General features: G+C 45.4%; 1 protein-coding gene and 1 long non-coding RNA gene across 4 annotated transcripts in view; one reads left to right on the plus strand and one right to left on the minus strand.

The window, feature by feature from the left end:
- Nucleotides 1-4,337: 4,337 nt before the first annotated feature.
- Nucleotides 4,338-11,617, minus strand: LOC138649220 (uncharacterized). Its single transcript, XR_011315272.1, has 3 exons — nt 11,578-11,617; nt 9,216-9,313; nt 4,338-4,474 (listed from the first exon to the last, which is right to left on the minus strand). It is a non-coding gene; the product is annotated as an uncharacterized lncRNA (long non-coding RNA).
- GSE1 (Gse1 coiled-coil protein) overlaps nt 11,153-22,623 on the plus strand; it is a 347,096-nt gene continuing 335,625 nt past the window's right edge. The window contains exon 1 of one of the 3 annotated variants that reach the window (XM_069739421.1): nt 11,153-12,852. In XM_069739421.1, the coding sequence (XP_069595522.1) occupies nt 11,245-12,852 (1,608 nt within the window). In that variant the 5' untranslated portion in view covers nt 11,153-11,244. The remainder of the gene's footprint in view (nt 12,853-22,623) is intronic. The other 2 variants (XM_069739423.1, XM_069739424.1) reach the window with 2 other exon arrangements.

A 22,623-nucleotide genomic window follows, 5' to 3' on the forward strand; every position in this document is an offset into this window, starting at 1 on the left:
ACCTCTGATCTCTGGTGATGGATAGGAGGCATTCTCAGTGATGTCACCGCTGATCTCTGGTGATGGATAGGAGGCATTCTCAGTGATGTCACCGCTGATCTCTGGTGATGGATAGGAGGCATTCTCAGTGATGTCACCTCTGATCTCTGGTGATGGATAGGAGACATTCTCAGTGATGTCACCGCTGATCTCTAGTGATGGATAGGACTTTTAAAAAAAAAATAAAAAAATATCCCAGGCAGTTTGTTTTTACGGACAAATTGGGAACCAATAATTGATTATATAGTAGATATCAGCGCTCCATGTCTACAGCCCAGAACTCTGATGAGATGTTGGATGCAGTCACTGTATAGGGATGAGAATTACTGAGTAGTGTCTTCAAACAAACAAAAAAAAAAAAAAATAATTTTTTTTTAATTAACGCACGGTCCTGCAATTTCTGGACGGTTGACATTCCTGTTTCTCGGTTATACATTGTGTATAGAGAAGATCCAGAGGGAAATCTGCACAACAATGTGTTCTGTCTGCGGATGTATTATATAGTTGTATATACGTAGTTTGGGTCTGTTCTGCAGGGTTTCTCTCTGAGGGTCCTCATGGTTATATATTGAGGAGGGTGGTATATTAGGGGGGTCTGCATGGATTTTTCACTGCAGAGGGCTCCCTGCCAAAAAAATCACGAGGACTGATTTGTAGCCGTCCCTGGAGGCGCGTTATACAGGAGTCTGAGGGACAAGGGGCCGCATGGTGACGCTTATCTCCTCTTTTTTTTTTCTCCACAACCATCACTGGGATCAGCGTCTCGGACTACAGGGACACTTATTCAGCTGCCCATGGATGCCCACATGCCGTCCATCATCCTTATATTTTACAATGAAAGGTCTGTGATAATTGAGCTGAATCATTGCCTAATAACGGAAAGTTTGGAACACTAATAGATTTTAAAAATCTCTGCTTGCTGTCACGGAAAGGAAACATTCTTGTCGAACTCAGATAATGTGCAGCTCACACAGACGTGGGGGATTATGTCAGCCCCCCGTGCCCAGCAGTGAGGGCCGCGGGCTCTTTCCATATTTATGAAGGGTGACATCCTTTCCCACTTTGTCTGGTGCTGGCAGGACACGTGTAACCCTCTCCGCGCCCGTGTCGCCTGTGACAGCGCTGGCCGCACTCATTTCACACCTTGCACTGAAGCGGTTCAGCTTTCATTGTCTATTAATATTAACGGCTGAACTCCAGGTAACTGTGCGAGGTAATGACAGACGCCCGTGATGGGCACAAGAGAGCCCGCACCTCGCAAATCCGCTTCACGTGGAAAATCCAGACTGAACTGTGAGCAAAGGGTCACCTGGACGCCAGGACTGTACAAGCACTCCCATCATCCTTGCCCAAGAGTGGCTGAGCAGACCGCATCACAGATTAGATACATACAAAAGCCAAGAAAATATGCCTTGTAGTAAGTGAGTAGGACAACTTATGCTGCGGCTCATTTCTTTGGTTTTGCTGTAGTTTCTTGTACAAACAGGGGTGAGCTAGGCATATCATTAATGTAGCCCTCCACGGATAGGTGTCTGAACAGTCGGGCCCGACCTGCTCTGCCCTCATCTACATTAAGGCTCGCTGACTCAAGGTAAGAGACAGGATAGGATGATCCCGATTGGGTCACCTTGTCGCAGTACGATGGCTTTTATGCTTTTTTTTGGATCAAAGATAGTGTTGTGTCCCCTATGTTATTTACATGTACTATTACTGTAGGGATCCACGCTCTCAGATAGGCATTAGGCAGCGTTCACACAGGCTGAGGTTTGGTCCAAACAGGTGCAGTTTTATTGCTTTCATAAAACTCAAAATAGATTCAAAACCTAAAAAGCCTCTTATGGACACAAAGGTATCAAAGCAAATAAACAGTTAATTCAGCAGCACATATGTCAGTGTGGCTGTCCCACAACTGTACAGTGCTTTCCCAGATGCAAACTTCATACACAGAAGAGGCCGATCCTCCTAGCCCAGAAACGTCCTGTGCCAAACAAGTTATCAACTCTGGGCACAGTTCACACTGGACAAGCTGCAGCTTCCACACGGCTCTCTGCAGCTCCAGCACACAGACTGCTCAGCTTTCCTAACTGACCCATGCAGGCTCCATTTAGAGAGAGACCCTGGCACATCTCCCTCTTCTACAGCTCACATTTTGGCTGGTCACTCACCAGCAGCACACTCCATCCAGCAGACGGACACCTCTAGTGGCCACAGTCCCTGGTTCTTAGTCAAAGGTAGTCAGGTGCATCCAATGGAGACCTGCAATGCTAGGATTTAACAGTTCTACCTTGATTTTGCTATATTACTTACTACAGGGTATATGCTCTTTTTTTCCTTTGGTTTTGTCTGGAGAATAGCGGCAGTGTAAATGTGCTCTTATACACTGCATATATACCAACTTATGCTCGGCTCATTTCTTTGGTTTCGCCATAGATACAGCAATGAGTATCACATGTATTAGGCATAGACTCGGCAGCGGTATCTAATCCTACCATACATCAGTCTTATAAACGAGATGGATTTGGTTTTCAGATCTAATCAGCCTTTTGTGGGTCCAGAGTTTAATCAGAAATCTGATCTCCGGACCATGGTTCTTGTTCTAAAATCTTTCTTTTTCCCCCTTCTCCTCCCCTGAGTTTCACCCCAGATAAGATCGTGCTCTTCCTTCCAGTGTAAACGATATAAAAGATAAACTTTCAGCCAGAAGACGAAACCAGCGTGCGTCCCATTATCTCCCATCTCCAGGAGCGTTACCTTAGACCCTCCGTGCGATCATCTCCCAATATCCTCATCTAATGGGGCGAGAGCATCCGCACAGATTGCCGGGGAAGTGCAAAGTGACAAGGTGGAGGGGCTTAGGTGCGGCACAGGGGTACGAGATCACACAATCTCCATTCTATTCGTTACCTTCTGAGCAAGGTAAGTGACACCTGCACCACCGCAGACAATTAAGGGGGTCGCTTATGAATCTGAACTACCATCATGCTCAACGCCTTTAAAGGATGCGTACATTGTGCAGGATCTGCCGCACAGGTTCTGGGATGGCAGTCATTCATGAAGGGTGTAAGCGTTATCCTTTTTTCATCTGGGAATGGAGTACACTGAGAGCCCCCCATATGACAGTACAGTGCACCCCATGCACCCTTCGATCAGACATTCCTGGAACGCTCTCATCTCTGCGATCTCCGCACGTCTGCTGGCATTGTCCTCCAGGATTTGGTGTACATTGGCGCAGTGTGCACGCTGTATACACACTTATATCCTGCTACACTGATGCCCCGAGAGTCATACATACAATGGGATACGACATGGGGTAAAAAATATCCCCCCCCGACCCACAGGGCTGTGTGTGACTGCAGCAAGCGATGCCCCAAGTATTAGCACTCATCACACCCCAGATACAGGAGTTACAGAGATATAACAGATATAACAATGCAATATATGGATGTGTTATACACAGGTATGAGAGTGACTGGAGCAGGATCAATGTAACCTATAGATACAATAGCCAGGGGGGATATAGACTGGGAGAATCTGAGAGAAGCCGAGTCGCCCCCTACAGTCTTCATCTGTCAGGTGAAGCCAATTGCACAAATCCCAAGGAAGAAATGTATTATTTACATACTTCTGTCATTACGGATTTGACTTGAGAAACTTCAGGCGTCAGAACGCAGACATTTTACCCTATAGAAGCCGCAGCAGCGAGTTATCAACGGGGGAGAAATTGAAGATAAAGCGTCAACATCGCAGTGATCTCTACATAGTACATATACAGTAAAGCTCTATATACAGTTTTACTGAAAAGTTTACATACCCCGGCAGAAATTCTGCTTTATTGGCCTTTTTTCAGAGAATATGAATGAGAACACCAAAACTTACTCTACACATTAGATCTAAATAATCCAATTTGCCATCACAGCACACAGCAGTGATCACTACATACAGACCTAGCATAATCGACCAGTGATCTTTACATAAAGATCTAATCTGATTAGTAATCTATATACAGTTCTCAAATGTTTACATACCCCAGCAGAATTCTGGCTTTCTTGGCTTTTTTCCCCCCCCAGAGTATATGAATAACACCAAAACTGTTTCTCCACTCATGCTTAGTGGTTGGGTGAAGCCATTTACTGTCCAACTACTGTGTTTTCACTTTTTAAATCATAATGACAACCCAAAACATCCAAATGACCCTCATCAAAAGTTGACATCCCCTTGTGATTTTGGCCTGATAACATTCACAGAAGTTGACACAAAAGGGAGTGAATGGCTACTAAAGGTAACATCCTCACCTGTGACTTGTTTGCTTATAATCAGTGTTTGCATAAAAGCCGAGTGCGGTTCTGGGATCCAGACAGACTCTTGCATCTTTCATCCAGCCACTGACGTTTCTGGATTGTCAGTCATGGGGAAAGCAAAAGAATGGTCAACGGATCTACAGGAAAAAGGAAGTTGAACTGTGTAAAACAGGAAAGGGATACAAAAAGATGTCCAAGGAATTGATAATGCCAGTCAGCAGCATTCACACTGATTAACAAGTGGAAAATCAGGGTCTCTAAAAACAAAACCACGGTCAGGTAGAAAAACAAAGGTCACCCACAACTGCCAGGAAAATTGTTCAGGATGCAAAGAAAAACCCACAAACAACATCAGCTGAAATACAGGACAAACAAACGTTACATTTGGAGAGAGGTCAACAAGGCATATGATGAAAGGAACACCATTCCTACTGTAAGGCATGGAGGATGTTTGCCGATGTTTAGGGAATGTGTGAGCTACAAAGGCACAGGAAACTTGGTCAAAGTTGAAGGAAAGATGAATGCAGCACATTATCAGCAAATACTGGAGGCAAATTTGCACTCATCAGCCCGGAAGCTGTGCATGGGACTTACTTGGATGTTCCAACATGACAACAATCCAAAACACAAGGCCAAGTTGTGCTGTCATTGGCTACAGCAGAACAAAGTGAAGGTTCTGGAGTGGCCATCTCAGTCTTCTGACCTCAATATCATTGAGCCATTCTTGGGAGATCTCAAGCGTTCAGTTCATACTAGACAGCCCAGGAATTTACAGGAACTGGAGGCTTTTTACCAAGAAGAGTGGGCAGCTTTACCATCTGAGAAAATAACCTCATCCACAACTACCACAAAAGACTTCAAACTGTCATTGATGTTAGAGGGGACAATACACGGCATGAAGAAATGGGGGATGTGAACTTTTGATCAGGGTCATTTTGGATGTTTTGGGATGTCATTTTGATTGAAAAAGAAAATACAGTAGTCTGACAATAAAAGGATTCACCCAACCACTAACCATGAGTGGAGGAACAGTTTTGGTGTTATTCATATTCTCTGAAAAAAAACCAAAAAAAAAAAAAAACCAAGAAACCCAGATTTCTGCTGGGGTATGTAAACATTTGAGAACTGTATATACATTACTGATCAGATTAGATCTATATGTAGAGATCACTGGTCCGCACTGTGATGGTCGATTACACTAGATCTACATGTAGTGATCACTGCTGCACGCTGTGATGGCAAATTGATTATATTAGATCTAGTCAGTCATCTCTAAATCTAATGTAAATCATCACAGTGCTGATCAGTGATAGAGTTATTCTTGTTTGATCAGTGATCTCTAAACAGATCTAATGTAAGTCACCATGACAGTGTGATCAGTGGTCTATACAGATCTAATGTAATTCACCAATGCAGCACTGATCAATGATCTACTTCTAGATCTCAGGTAATCCTCCATCACAGCACCAGTTATGGGTACATGACTCAGATGTGGCTCCATAAAGTGGGACTTTGCTTCTCACGGGTCCACTCACCTCTTGCAATAGGCCAGTGTTCCCCAAGTCCGGTCCTCAAGAGCCACCAACAGGTCATGTTTTCAGGATTCCCTTAGTATTGCCCAGGTGATAATTGCATCACCTGCACAGGCAATAATTCCATCACCTGTGCAATACTAAGGAAATCCTGAATACATGACCTGTTGGTGGCTCTTGAGGACCGGACTTGGGGAACACTGCAATAGGCGGACAATGGGCTTATCGCACCCACAGCAGAGTCACACCGCACATCTTGCAGCCACAACTCGCCGTTGTAATAAGCCAATGAGACTCCAGCACTAATACTCATTAGTACACGCACACCCAACTTTCCAAACACCTGATAGGCACTCAGGCATACGCAGAGCAACACAACCAGGATATACTTTACCTCTTCAGGGTTGTAGGTACATTTAGAGCAGAAATGAACAAACTTAAACTTTAGATTTAATATATAGAAAAAAAAAAAGAGAAAGAAAATAAATAGTTTACAGTTCTTAGACATACACACAAGGCAAGAAGCAAAGGGTTAAATACAGAAACTTCTTATGGATGGAATCTGAGACCTTCTAGTGGTGGAAATCACTGTGGAAATTAGAACAGATCTACAATACATGTATCTGCAGGGTCTGACTAGGAGTTTTCTGGCCGAGATATTCTGAAGGGTCTCATCCATACCCCTCACCCATGCTCCTAATCAGGTGAGAGGAGGATGGTGAATTGCATTTAGTATATTCCTCCATATATACAGGGGCTTCTCACAAAAATAGGATATCAAAAAGTGAATTCATTTCAGTTCAATACAAAAAGTGAATCTCATATTATATAGAGTCATTACACACAGAGTGATCTATTTCACGTGTTTATTTCTGTTAATGTTGATGATTATGACTTACAGCCAATGAAAACCCAAAAGTCGTTATCTCAGTAAATTAGAATAATTAACACCAGCTTGAAAAAGGATTGTAAAATCTGAAATGTTAGCCTATTGAAATGTATGATCAGTAAATGCACTCACTACTTGGTCCTTTTCCATTAATTACTGCATCAATGCGGCGTGGCATGGAGGCGATCAGCCTGGGGCACTGCTGAGGGGTTATGGAAGCCCAGGTTGCTTTGATAGCAGCCTTCAGCTCGTCTGCATTGTTGGGTCTGGTGTCCATAGATTCTCTATAGGGTTAAGGTCAGGAGAGTTTGCTGCCAATCAAGCCCAATGATACTGTTGTGTGTAAACCAGGTATTGGTACTTTTGGCAGTGTGGACAGGCGCCAAGTCCTGCTGGAGAATGACATTTCCATCTAGAGGTAGAGGGAAGCAAGAAGTGCTCTAAAATGTCCTGGTAGAACGCTGCACTGACTTTGGTCTTGATAACACACAGTGGACCCACACCAGCAGATGACATGGCTCCCAAACCATCACTGATTGTGGAGACTTCACACCAGACCTCCAGCAGCTTGGATTGTGGCCTCCTCACTCTTCCTACAGACTCTGGGACCTCGATTTCCAAATTAAATGCAAAATTTACTTTACTCTGAAAATAACCCCTTGGCTCAACAGTCCGGTTCTTCTTCTCCTTGGCCCAGGTAAGACGCTTCTGGCGTTGTCTATTGGCCATGAGTGGCTGGACACAAGGAATGTGACACTTGTAGGCAATGTCCTGGAGACGTCTGTGTGTGGTGAAGCAATGACCCCTAGCAGCAGTCCGCTCCTTGTGAATCTCCCCATTGTTGAATGGCCTTTTCTTAATCCTTTCCAGGCTGCGGTTATCCCGGTTGCTTGTGCACCTTTTTCTACCAGACTTTTTCCTTCCACTCCACTTTCCATTTATATTTTTGGATACAGCACTGTGTGAACAGTCGGCTTCTTTATGACCTTTTGTGGCTTCCCCTCCTTGTGGAGTGTGTCAGTGATGCCTTCTGGACATCTGTCAGGTCAGCAGTCTTCCCCATGATTGTGGAGCTACTGAAACTGACTAAGGGACCTTTATAAACGCTTAGGATCCTTTACAGGTGTTTCTTATTAAATTATTCTAATTTACTGAGATAATGACTTGGGTTTTCATTGGCTGTAAGCCATAATCATCAACATTAACAGAAACAGATCACTGTGTGTAATGACTATATAATATAGGAGTTTCACTTCTTGTATTGAAGAACTGAAATAAATTAATTTTTGATGATATTCTAATTTTGTGAGAAGCACCCGTATTTGTAAGCTGGATATTACAAGATAGTGTCTCAATTACCACTGTAATAAGTCCAGAAACGTTGAGGATGGCCATCTGCACGCCGGAAAGATGGCTGCACGGAAAGGATTCAAATTTAGGTCATATTTTCCCACAGGAATCTTCTAGTGAAATAACACGACCGCCATACTCCTGAACGTACTGTCAGCATCCTAGACACAGCAAACACCACTATGATATATCCATATTTCGGGGTGATGGTTTTTAAGAGAGGGGAATAACAAAAACTATTGCACTTGCAGCCACAGAAGCAATTAGGCCCCCAGAACACGCCAATATATCCATGCATTGCTTGGACAGTGAAATATTATAGATATGGCATTTCCATCTCGGCTATATGACATCCTTGGTTGAGAGGAGACGTCCAGTCTGCCACCATTATCACAACACATTTTTGCTGTGGTTTTTTGCTTGCGTTTGACCGATTTGAGTCAAGTCAGTGGTGAAAAACACGGCAAAATGCACAGAGTCGACGTGCTGCAGATCTGCAAGTCACAAATACTCAACGTGTGCAGGACACTTCAGGTTTCTCATTCACTTTCCTAGCATCAGGATTATCTAGAAAGTCTGCAAGGAAAAAAAACACACCAGATACGCACCAAATCTGCAACGTGAGCTCGCTCTTGTAGAAACTGGAAGCTACTTGCTTATTAATCTACACAGAGCAGTTAATTTTACATTTATCTGATCCATAACAGCACCGATCAGTGATCCACACAGATACAATGTAATCCACCCTCAGTGATCTAGGGTACGTGTCCGCGATCAGGAACAGCAGCGTTCAGGACACAGCTCACCTGCGCCGCCTCCAAAACGCTGCGTTCTACAATGCAAGCACATGGATGGAATTTATAGAGATCTGTGCAGGTTTGGCGCTGCGTAAACTCCCCCGCGGTGCAGGTTTACGAGCCGCAGCATGTCAGCTATCCGCAGTGGAGACGCTAGTCTCTGCAACAGAAATTTCCATGATCGAATGTATAGGATGTGGTAACTCAGCATTGTTCAATGAACAGCGTGACTGAACACAGCAAAAAATACACTGCGTCCAAAGCGCTGCCGTTTCCTGACCTTATACTGCCACATAGTAACAGTACTTACAGTTTACAGTCAGCATAGAGTTGAACTGAGGGTTCATCATATGTCCATGGATTGTAGACATCAGAGCTGCAGCCGCCACCACTTGTCAAGGAAGACACCTGGAGATGTGAAGGTAACAGTTTAGAGGAAAGGTCAGGGGGGGTGCACAGAATGTAGGGGGCAAACAGGTGGGAAGAAGGAACCTAGGTGGTCCTGGGAAATAATCACTGCCCCCTTTCTTACCAGAATATGCTATATATCCAAATCATAGTGACTAACATACATTACATGCAGATCACATCTAGTGCCGCCATTACCTCCCCACCACATTCCGACCTCCAATAGCCTAATTATTGTACAATAACCCGGATACAGAGTATCAGTGTCAGATGTAAGGGATACCACCCATAGGGGGCAGTATTATATTCTTGTACATAGGATCAGTATTATAGTAGTTATATTCTTGTACATAGGAGCAGTATTATAGTAATTATATTCTTGTACATAGGAGCAGTATTATAGTAGTTATATTCTTGTATATAGGGGCAGTATTATAGTAGTTATATTCTTGTACATAGAGGGCAGTATTATAGTAGTTATATTCTTGTACATAGGGGCAGTATTATAGTAGTTATATTCTTGTACATAGGGGCAGTATTATAGTAGTTATATTCTTGTACATAGGAGCAGTATTATAGTAGTCATATTCTTGTACATAGGGGCAGTATTATAGTAGTTATATTCTTGTACATAGGGGCAGTATTATAGTAGTTATATTCTTGTACATAGGGGGCAGTATTATAGTAGTTATATTCTTGTACATAGGAGCAGTATTATAGTAGTTATATTCTTGTACATAGGGGCAATATTATAGTAGTTATATTATTGTACATAGGAGGCAGTATTATATTAGTTATATTCTTGTACATAGGAGCAGTATTATAGTAGTTATATTCTTGTACATAGGGGGCAGTATTATAGTAGTTATATTCTTGTACATAGGAGCAGTATTATAGTAGTTATATTCTTGTACATAGGGGGCAGTATTATAGTAGTTATATTCTTGTACATAGAAGCAGTATTATAGTAGTTATATTCTTGTACATAGGGGCAGTATTATAGTAGTTATATTATTATACATAGGGGGCAGTATTATAGTAGTTATATTCTTGTACATAGGGGGCAGTATTATAGTAGTTATATTCTTGTACATAGAAGCAGTATTATAGTAGTTATATTCTTGTACATAGGGGCAGTATTATAGTAGTTATATTATTATACATAGGGGGCAGTATTATAGTAGTTATATTCTTGTACATAGGGAGCAGTATTATAGTAGTTATATTCTTGTACATAGGGAGCAGTATTATAGTAGTTATATTCTTGTATATAGGGGCAGTATTATAGTATATTCTTGTACATAGGAGCAGTATTATAGAAGTAGGCATTGTACCGGACTAGAACCTGTATTTTAGTTGCTTATATAGCGCCATTATTTTGCAGCGCTTTACATACAGGGTCACTGACCCCTTTGGGGCTTACAGTATAAATGCCCTATAGGGACTTTGGAGTATCTGTACGGTTCTCAGGTGTTACTTCTTGCTACATTTTCAGTATGTTGTGTTGTGCAGAGCATATAATCTGTACTGCTATTAAATGGAACCGCAGACCAGATCATTGGTACGGTTCTTACATGGGACTGCAACCATATTTAGTGTTCTTGAATGGGACTCCAGGTAGCATCGTCTGTAATTCCTTACATGGGACTGCGGCCCGTCTAATCCGCAGTTATCTGCTCTTACATGGGGCTGCAGCCTGTATGGCTGGCAGTGCCCGGCAGGCAGGGGTTACAGGAGCCGGCTGCCCCCTCCCTGCGCCCGGCCATGTGCTCTGCCAGGGGGCGGGTCGGGGGCTGATCCTCGGTCCGGGCTCGCTACTCCGGAGCAGAGACCGCCAGGAGCCCCGGAGGGGGCGGCTCCTCAGCGCACAGCACCGGCGGACAAAGTTTGGCAGAAGTCGGCGGCGATGGCCGGGGCTCAGTAGCGGGCACATGACGGACGGCCCGAGGTCCCGCAAGCAGCGGCTGATGGCAGCGGTGGAGCCGGCGGCGGCTGAGGGACTGCTGCTCTGCTTCATCTGCGGGGGAGGGGTGCCCCGGGGGCGGGAGGTCCGGCTGCCGGTGCGCTGCCCGGCCCGGGAGGGTTGCGCCTTCTTCCCCTTCTTGCAGCAGCAGGAGCCGGCGCCCGGGGCGGAGCCGCTGAGCCCGGAGGGCAGCGCTCGGGTCTGCGCCGTGTGCCAGCGCTTCCTCGGGGCGCAGTGGGACGCGTTTGAGCGCAGCCGGACCCCGCTGGAGAAGCGCATGTACTGGCTGAAGAGGCCCTACCAGTGCGGGGGCGACGGGGCCCGGGGCACCCCCAGAGACTGGAACCCCGACTCCGACTCCGAGCTGTCCGACACCCCGCTCAGCGACCCGGAGGAGAGCGCCCCCTGCCGGCCGTCCCCGACTACAAGGACGGAGGAGGACGGTCCGGCGGCGGCGGCGCCGCGCTGCTACATCTGCGGGGCCCCGGGCGCCGGGAGCACGCTGCACGTCCAGAAGCAGGAGCGCTCGCCCCAGGAGCCCTTCTTCCCCTTCCTGTGGCTGCACAGCCCCCCGCCCGGCGCTCACCCCATCACCCCCGGGGGCAGTGCCCGCTCCTGTGCCCGCTGCTTCTCCTCCCTCATGCAGCAGTGGCACAGCTTCGATCTGGCCAGCGTGCCCGTCCTACAGCGCCTCTACGTGGTGCCCCTCCATGAGGCGGAGAAGGGCACCCCCTCCAGACTCAGTGACCCCAATGGGGTGTGCCACCTGTGCGGAGAGGACTGTGCCAGCCAAGGCAAACTGGTGCGTTCCAGGATCAGCAATGGCAGTGCCAAGTCTACCATGCACTTCCCCTTCATTGCCCAGTTGCCATGCCCACCCGGATCCAGAGGGGTGACCCACCAGGGCGAGGTGCAGAGCTGCCGCAAGTGCCACGGGGTTCTCGAGGACATCTGGGCCATCTATCGGGCGGCTCAGGATGACGAGCTCATCACTTCGGTCCAGAGCTTCCTGAGTCGATACCACCAGGTGTTCGGTTCGGCTGATGCCAGCCCCGTGAGGGCAGGAGCCCCCGGTGCCCGCTCTATCTGCTACGTGTGCGGGGCAGAACTAGGACCGGGATGCGAGTACCAGCTGAGCATTAACCCCCCCAGCAGGTACGCCGACAAGGAGCCGTTCTTCCCGTTTCTCACCGTTTACCCCCCTGCCCCGCGGGCCCGGCCCGCCGACTCCACCGGACTGGTGGCTACCTGCGGCCTCTGCTACCACGACCTCCTGAGCCAATGGTTCCAGCACGAAATGAAGAGCCAGCACCCCAGCAGCCCGTGGTCGCGGCAGTACCAGGTGGAGGCCTTCGTCTGCTTCTTCTGCAGACAGGAGAAGCGGCGCCTGCTGGGGCTGAGGAGCGTACAGTTAGCCCGGCTGCCCGTCTTCTTGCTGGCACGGCGAGCCCCCCACAGCATATTCGTGGATGATGGGAAACAGCTACTCGTTGGAGCTTGTACAGACTGCAAACCGCTGGCCCTGGCGGGCGCAAACATGGCGTCACACAGCAGATCAGTGGCTGCCAACCAGACCGTAAGTAGTCCTGACCACGTGGCGCCATGATGCCAGGCTTCTGTTCCTCTGGGCACATACGCCACTTTAACATTTCTCACTTTTTATTCTAATTGTTTCCTGTTTCCAAGATCTCCGCTTGCTGTCAGTTAATGGGAACACTAGTTTGCATCCAGGCGGCTAAAGATCTGTCCAGGTACTTCGCACAGCTGAGGCGCCGCTCACACCTGTCGGACAAGGCAATACGACAAATCCTCTACAGAATCGGGATGCCTGGATGTCGGGCGCAGATTAGATTCGTCCTGGATCCGAACAGGGATGTGGCCAAAGAAGACGTGATAATCTGCGTGTGGCCGGCGTCTCCTCTGTGCGATATCCATGGGACCAACATTGGATATGGATCAAAGCCATGGCTGGTGGACAAGAAGGTTCCTATTCACTGGCAGCAAGCAGAGATCTTGAAAACAAGGTATGGAGATTGTACAGGGATGACGCGGTAGTTAGGACACCCAGGGTGATTGACAGGCCCTTGTCACTTAGCAGCGACGTGAGCGGGGGAAGCCTGTGTAACCGCATCCCTGTGCCGGGGCGGCGGGGGGCACGGACCAGCCTGGCTGGTGCCAACCTGCCCTGAACGGCGTTAATTATTTAACGAGCGTCTCGGAGCGGCGGACGGGAGGGACGACGTTCGGGAAACCGTGACAAGAGGCGCGAGAGACAGCACATGGGCACAAATCAGGGTCCCATTCACTGACAGCAAGCAGAGATAATGGAAATGGGAAGATACAAGTTATCCTCCTAGATATAAACCAGTCTGCGCTCTGGGGGGAGTAAGGTGCGGAGACGGACGGGGTGGGCCTCAGTTGTCATGGCAACAACATGACGCCGAAGGCTTCCCCTGCTTTACAGCTCCCGTTCTGTCACCATCATCAGTATACATATATGGCGGACATTTGTCACTTATGGCGCATATACATTAACACAACAGGCCAAACACTACGTTCCCACCACCCCGACTGCCATTGTTAACTTACCGAAAAATACCTAAAAATATAACAGATAAGTGACCGCTGAGCGGCTCATTTACCTCCACATCCTCCATTATCAGGACGCGCTGCCTTGTTTGTACATCGCCCCCATGATGGAGACTGTCATCCCTCATCTGACAGGAAAACCCATAGCAACCAATCAGAGCACACCTTTCATCCTACTGGAGGGTCTGTAGAAATGAAAGCTGCTCTCTGACTGGTTGCTAGGGGTAACTAGGAAGGGTTCCAGTCAGATGTGTGATTGAGGCCTAGATTTAGTGAAAAGCACATTTCTGAGGAGAAATGGCCGTCCGGTCGTATGGAGGAGCGGCGGAGACTTATCTGTGTAAGTCCGCCAATATACAGAGCACTGAACCTTTCACCATAATCCCCAAACATGAACGACACCTTACATTACGCTCTGGTCACAGGTTTTGCCACCATTTTTACCTCAGCCGTAAGATGAGGTAAATTTACCTCAGTTTCTACAACTGTTGCAGCAAAAATCAAAGTTTGTGACCCCAGCATGACATAGGGAAAGCTCCAGCCGCCTCTGACATGTCACCCGACCGTCCCAGAGACACAGGTCAGATGTGTGCACAGTGTGGGCTTTCCCCAACGACACGACGGACGCATCCTTATTATAGCATGTGAGGGATAAAGCCATAAACCTCCCCGCAGCTGCTGGAAAATCAAGACAAGTCCCACAATCTGCTGCCATGAAAACAGCAAGAAAAAAAAAAATAATACCCTGACCTTTATCCTTAACATATTCAGTCAGGAGCCACAGTCACAAAAAGGCGGCAGCCGCCATTAGCCATACTGACTGGTGCCGAATTTAGATGTCCCATTCTGATGGGTTGGCACAGCTATCGAAAGTTACGCCACCTTTATACACCTATACTGCAATAATATAAATAGCATTCATGTTCCTTATACAAAAATACATTAAAAAGAGAAAAATATGAGTTTATCCCCATGTTCAAGTTTGACTGAGATAAAATCAAATAACCCCTATGGAAAGAAACAAAACAAAGATATACATACCATATATACATACACACATTACATACATACATTAAGTAAAAAAGTAAAGCATTTTCTCAGCATTTTCAGGTGATAGATCTCTCATACGGCTGTGTCGCTGGGAAAAAAAAAAACTGAGCAAAAAGTGACAGTTATCTGCACATTTTTCATTTCATGAACCACAATGTTAGGCCGGTTTCACACGTCAGTGGCTCCGGTACGTGTGGTAACTGTTTCCTCACGTAACGGAGACACTGACTCACGTAGACACATTAAAGTAAGTGTCTCTGCACATGTCAGCGTGTTTTCACGCACCGTGTGTCCGTTTGGAAAACACGGAGACATGTTGGTGTTCGTGGGAGCGCACGGATTACACGGACCCATTAAAGTCAATGGGTCCGTGTAAAACACGTACCGCACACGCACACTGTCTACGTGCATTTTTACTCTCATAGGGTTAAAATTGTTGCAAAACACGGATAACCCCGGTACCGGAGTTACCGTATCTGGACGTGTGAGACAGGCCTAAAAGTGGAAGCTGATCAATTTCTGGACAGTCTTTATAAGTTGAAATGAAAATTAGCTTCTATTATGATTTTCAAAATCACTGCTTGCTGTCAGTTAAGAGCATTTCCATGTAACTCACACAAACGACTCAGCAGTATAGCGGCTGCTAGCGGATGTCACATACCGGTCGCTGCGGCTATAAAAACGTATTAGAAGGTAATGATCGTCGTGCAAGCCATTAAAAGCCACACAGGACTCACTTTCTGCACCGGCCGCATCGTGCCCTCAGCCCCTGCACCAACTGCAGCTCGTTAGCCCACCCTAAATGAGGTCTTGATTCATTAATCACCTGGCTTGTGAATCACCTGAGCTTGTAATTAGGGAGGGATCACTATTGTGAGGTTTATTTTGCCCTACAATCTTTAAAAGTCAATGACACAGTATTAAAAGTTATAGAAAAAAAAAACCCAAGCATTGAAACTGCGACCCCAGGGTGATAATCACATACAGATTGCAGTGGTAAATTGTATATATATATATATATAATTAGTTTGTTGGCTCTTATTTCCCAGTATAACGACCACAGCATGATGTAGGAATGTTATATACCTGCTACACGCGGGCTGCAGAATTAATGGGATAAGTATCACTGGTGTGTGCCATTATCCTCTAAATGCCAAGACGTAGCAGAGGGCAGAACGCGCCGTCCTCCCATCTGCAGCCACCGGGATTCTGCTCTGTCCAAGCTGGGAAGGAATCCAACCCAGCTGTCACTTTGACCTCATCCTTAGAATAGAGATACACATGTGCCAGGAGGACCCAGCCTGGCCTAATATCGGCTGACACCAGAGAATAATGCAGATAACATGTGTCCACTTACCGCATCAGAAGTCTAAGCTGAATGCCACACATCACTCTCTGTTATCAGCCTGTTGACCAGGTGCTTTGGCCTTCATTATTAATTAGTGGACAGGAAGTCTGGAGTGTGCAGGGAAATACCCACCCCCTCCCGAAACTTCTAGTTGGATGTGGATGAGTTCCTCCTAGGCAAGTACCTTTCCTCTAGCTGATATTATAAGGCTGTTGTATGCTCATTTGGAGATCTGCAGGTGTCGGCTACATATACCATCACTCCTTTCTTACTGATTGTTGCCTCCTGGTTCCTATAGCTGGTTTACATACATAGATAGTAACATAGTAACATAGTAACATAGTTAGTAAGGCCGAAAAAAGACATTAGTCCATCCAGTTCAGCCTATATTCCATCATAATAAATACCCAGATCTACGTCCTTCTACAGAACCTAATAATTGTATGATACAATATTGTTCTGCTCCAGGAAGACATCCAGGCCTCTCTTGAACCCCTCGACTGAGTTCGCCATCACCACCTCCTCAGGCAAGCAATTCCAGATTCTCACTGCCCTAACAGTAAAGAATCCTCTTCTATGTTGGTGGAAAAACCTTCTCTCCTCCAGACGCAAAGAATGCCCCCTTGTGCCCGTCACCTTCCTTGGTATAAACAGATCCCCAGCGAGATATTTGTATTGTCCCCTTATATACTTATACATGGTTATTAGATCGCCCCTCAGTCGTCTTTTTTCTAGACTAAATAATCCTAATTTCGCTAATCTATCTGGGTATTGTAGTTCTCCCATCCCCTTTATTAATTTTGTTGCCCTCCTTTGTACTCTCTCTAGTTCCATTATATCCTTCCTGAGCACCGGTGCCCAAAACTGGACACAGTACTCCATGTGCGGTCTAACTAGGGATTTGTACAGAGGCAGTATAATGCTCTCATCATGTGTATCCAGACCTCTTTTAATGCACCCCATGATCCTGTTTGCCTTGGCAGCTGCTGCCTGGCACTGGCTGCTCCAGGTAAGTTTATCATTAACTAGGATCCCCAAGTCCTTCTCCCTGTCAGATTTACCCAGTGGTTTCCCGTTCAGTGTGTAATGGTGATATTGATTCCCTCTTCCCATGTGTATAACCTTACATTTATCATTGTTAAACCTCATCTGCCACCTTTCAGCCCAAGTTTCCAACTTATCCAGATCCATCTGTAGCAGAATACTATCTTCTCTTGTATTAACTGCTTTACATAGTTTTGTATCATCTGCAAATATCGATATTTTACTGTGTAAACCTTCTACCAGATCATTAATGAATATGTTGAAGAGAACAGGTCCCAATACTGACCCCTGCGGTACCCCACTGGTCACAGCGACCCAGTTAGAGACTATACCATTTATAACCACCCTCTGCTTTCTATCACTAAGCCAGTTACTAACCCATTTACACACATTTTCCCCCAGACCAAGCATTCTCATTTTGTGTACCAACCTCTTGTGCGGCACGGTATCAAACGCTTTGGAAAAATCGAGATATACCACGTCCAATGACTCACCGTGGTCCAGCCTATAGCTTACCTCTTCATAAAAACTGATTAGATTGGTTTGACAGGAGCGATTTCTCATAAACCCATGCTGATATGGAGTTAAACAGTTATTCTCATTGAGATAATCCAGAATAACATCCCTCAGAAACCCTTCAAATATTTTACCAACAATAGAGGTTAGACTTACTGGCCTATAATTTCCAGGTTCACTTTTAGAGCCCTTTTTGAATATTGGCACCACATTTGCTATGCGCCAGTCCAGCGGAACAGACCCTGTCGCTATAGAGTCACTAAAAATAAGAAATAATGGTTTATCTATTACATTACTTAGTTCTCTTAGTACTCGTGGGTGTATGCCATCCGGACCCGGAGATTTATCTATTTTAATCTTATTTAGCCGGTTTCGCACCTCTTCTTGGGTTAGATTGGTGACCCTTAATATAGGGTTTTCATTGTTTCTTGGGATTTCACCTAGCATTTCATTTTCCACCGTGAATACCGTGGAGAAGAAGGTGTTTAATATGTTAGCTTTTTCCTCGTCATCTACAACCATTCTTTCCTCACTATTTTTTAAGGGGCCTACATTTTCAGTTTTTATTCTTTTACTATTGATATAGTTGAAGAACAGTTTGGGATTAGTTTTACTCTCCTTAGCAATGTGCTTCTCTGTTTCCTTTTTGGCAGCTTTAATTAGTTTTTTAGATAAAGTATTTTTCTCCCTATAGTTTTTTAGAGCTTCAATGGTGCCATCCTGCTTTAGTAGTGCAAATGCTTTCTTTTTACTGTTAATTGCCTGTCTTACTTCTTTGTTTAGCCACATTGGGTTTTTCCTATTTCTAGTCCTTTTATTCCCACAAGGTATAAACCGCTTACACTGCCTATTTAGGATGTTCTTAAACATTTCCCATTTATTATCTGTATTCTTATTTCTGAGGATATTGTCCCAGTCTACCAGATTAAGGGCATCTCTAAGCTGTTCAAACTTTGCCTTCCTAAAGTTCAGTGTTTTTGTGACTCCCTGACAAGTCCCCCTAGTGAAAGACAGGTGAAACTGCACAATATTGTGGTCGCTATTTCCTAAATGCCCAACCACCTGCAGATTTGTTATTCTGTCAGGTCTATTAGATAGTATTAGGTCTAAAAGTGCTGCTCCTCTGGTTGGATTCTGCACCAATTGTGAAAGATAATTTTTCTTGGTTATTAGCAGAAACCTGTTGCCTTTATGGGTTTCACAGGTTTCTGTGTCCCAGTTAATATCCGGGTAGTTAAAGTCCCCCATAACCAGGACCTCATTATGGGTTGCAGCTTCATCTATCTGCTTTAGAAGTAGACTTTCCATGCTTTCTGTTATATTTGGGGGTTTGTAACAGACCCCAATGAGAATTTTGTTACCATTTTTCCCTCCATGAATTTCAACCCATATGGACTCGACATCCTCATTCCCTTCGCTAATATCCTCCCTTAAAGTGGACTTTAGACAAGACTTTACATAGAGACAAACCCCTCCTCCTCTCCGATTTTTACGATCCTTTCTAAACAGACTGTAACCCTGTAAGTTAACTGCCCAGTCATAGCTTTCATCTAACCATGTCTCGGTTATTCCCACTATGTCAAAGTTACCTGTAGATATTTCTGCTTCTAGTTCTTCCATCTTGTTTGTCAGGCTTCTGGCGTTTGCGAGCATGCAGTTTAGAGGATTTTGTTTTGTTCCAATCTCCTCACTGTGGATTGTTTTAGAAATGTTCTTACCTCCCTTCAGAGTATGTTTTCCTGGGTCGTCTTTGTTCGAGTCTAATGTTTTTCTTCCCGTCCCCTCTTCTTCTAGTTTAACGCCCTCCTGATGAGTGTAGCGAGTCTTCTGGCGAATGTGTGTTTCCCAGGTTTGTTGAGGTGTAGTCCGTCTCTGGCGAGGAGTCCATCATACCAGTAATTCACACCGTGGTCCAGGAATCCAAATCCTTGTTGTCTGCACCATCGTCTTAGCCAGTTGTTTGCATCAAGGATCCTGTTCCATCTCCTGGTGCCATGCCCGTCTACTGGAAGGATAGAAGAAAAAACTACCTGTGCATCCAGTTCCTTTACTTTCTTCCCCAACTCTTCAAAGTCCTTGCAGATTGTCGGTAGGTCCTTCCTTGCCGTGTCATTGGTGCCAACATGTATCAGAAGAAATGGGTGGACGTCCTTGGAGCTGAAGAGCTTTGGTATCCTATCGGTCACATCCTTGATCATCGCACCTGGAAGGCAGCATACTTCTCTTGCAGTTATGTCCGGTCTGCAGATGGCTGCTTCTGTGCCTCTCAGTAGTGAGTCTCCCACCACCACCACTCTTCGTTGCTTCTTGGCTGTACTTTTTGCTGTCACTTGTTGCTGTGTGCCCTTTTCTTTTTTGCTTGCTGGTATTGCTTCATTCTTAGGTGTGCCATCTTCATCCTCTACAAAGATTTGATATCGGTTCTTCAGTTGTGTGGTTGGTGATTTCTCCATGGTTTTCTTGCTTCTTTTGGTCACATGCTTCCACTCATCTGCTTTTGGAGGTTCTCTGACACTTTTTTCACCTTCTGTGACCAGTAGAGATGCTTCTGTTCTGTCTAGAAAGTCTTCATTCTCTTTGATGAGTTTCAAAGTTGCTATTCTTTCTTCCAGACCCCGCACCTTTTCTTCTAAAAGGGCCACTAGTCTACACTTCTGACAGGTGAAATTGGATTCTTCTTCTGGTCGATCTGTGAACATGTAGCACATGCTGCAGCTCACCATGTAGGTTGTCACATCTGCCATGTTGCTCCTAGATCCTGCTGACTTGCTGTGTGTTTTCCTTCTTGTGTAATCTACTCAGCCAAGCTCTCTTGCAATAATGTCCTACAGGCAAAAATTCGCGCGCCGTAAGGTTACATTGTATCATCAGTAACCCCCTATAATAGGCACATGGAAAGGGGTCCTGGCTGGAAGACCCTGGGGTACATGATATGCTTAGTGGTTAAGGCTATGGAGAACAACTCATAAATTGCAAAAAAAAATGTATCTCTGTAAATCGCCCAGATCCAGTGATTTTTGACCATATTGTTGCTCATAACTGACCTGAAACATTGAAACAAAAATGATCTGATTGTTTGCATCTCCCGCTATGGGGAAAGCTTGTGAAAAGTGAGAGCCATGTCTGATTATTTCTGGAATTGCCAAGCAATGCGAACCATTGGGGTTTGTGTGTTTTGTTTTTTTAATTTGTTATTGATTTGCTAAAATAGCTAATGGATCTGTACACGTGCTCCCATCTCATCTGTTTTGTTGGGCATTTTACGTCACTGATACATATTACCAAACCCCCAGAACAAGAGAGGGACGTGTGCTGCCTGTGAGTTACAGAGGATTGTTCAGATTGGATGCAATGTACCAAGCTCAGCTGTGAGAAGTCTTCGGGAATGCGCACGCAGAGTTTTTTTTCGTGGTGCTAAAAATGAGTTTTGTAGCAGAAATTATATTGGGAAGAGTTTCTTGTATTTTTTTTTCTGGAGCTTTTTTTTTGCAGACTTTTTGATTGGACGGTGCTTAGTTTGGACCAAACATGAACAGCAAAGTGGTTTTTACAAAATAAATGAATGGGAAGGATCTTTCAAGCATTTAAGAGTTATTTTATTTTTTTTTCCAGGCATCTTGTTTGTCGTCGACCTGCTCCAATGAAAAGCTCCTTGAAACACTCCGTCCCATCGTCTTTTGCTGGTTGCACTAATCCAACTTTGTCATCCGAGTACAGACTACGATGTTCAGATAGAGTGCTCGTGATTTTCTTGTCCGAGCTGAACACCCTCGTAAGCTTCTATCTGGGGTTACACGTCAGCGTTGGTCACGACACAGTCCGTGCGGACAAGGATGACTGGCTGTCGCTGTTATATCGCAGGCAAATGAGGTCACATTGCAACCCTCAGGTACCAGGACAAGTTGCAAAAAGTCTGACCCAGTCATATTATTTGCGACTTGCTTGTAGTGGTCCCCAGGGGTCACAGTGCGACCCCACTTACCTGTATTGCGCTGCCTTGGGTTAAAGACACCTAATTATCTCTGTTCGCATGACCTGTTTCACAACCAAATTTTCTGTGTGGCGCCCGGCTGTATCAGATCTGCAGCCGGTCTGAACTTTGCAGTCCGTGCTCAATGTGTGAAGCCTCACGGCGTGGCTGGCATCGCTACTATCACTCCGCACGCTCCCGTGGCCAATGGTCACACAATTAAGAAACAATAAGGTGGCCATTGCCCACTGTGAGTGAGAGAAGTTTTGACTTTGTGGTCTCACCCATAGGCCAGGACTGAATGTCAGTTTCTGGATGTAAGTAAGAGTGTGACAATTCACTGCCAGCAAGCAGAGATCTTGAAAATGGTGGAGAATTAAGTTTTAGCAAGTTGTAGAACTTGTATTTCTGCAGCGACTTTTCCTTATTCCTGTGACTCTGCAGAACTTCTTTAGTCCGTGGTAATTCACCGTATCTCATTTACTGCTTTCTTCAGTCGCGGCAGATCATGATGTGTTAGGCTATGTGCTCACGATCAGGTTTACTCGCGTTTTTTTTGCGGTATAAAAACTCATTTAAAACCCATACATTATGCATCCTATCATTTAGAATGCATTCTGCATGTTTTGTGCACATGATGCGTTTTTTTTTCCGCGAAAACGCATCACGGTAAAAAAAGCAGCAGGTTCATTGATTTTGCGGATTTTCGGCATTTTTCCCGCTATTCTATGCATTTGGGAAAAAACGCACAAGAAACGCACCAAAAATGCGTAAAAAACGCATGAAAAAACGCATGCGGATTTCTGGCAGAAACGTCCGTTTTTTTGTCA

This window comes from Ranitomeya imitator, chromosome 9 (genome assembly GCF_032444005.1).
Source record: "Ranitomeya imitator isolate aRanImi1 chromosome 9, aRanImi1.pri, whole genome shotgun sequence".
Lineage (NCBI taxonomy): Eukaryota > Metazoa > Chordata > Amphibia > Anura > Dendrobatidae > Ranitomeya > Ranitomeya imitator.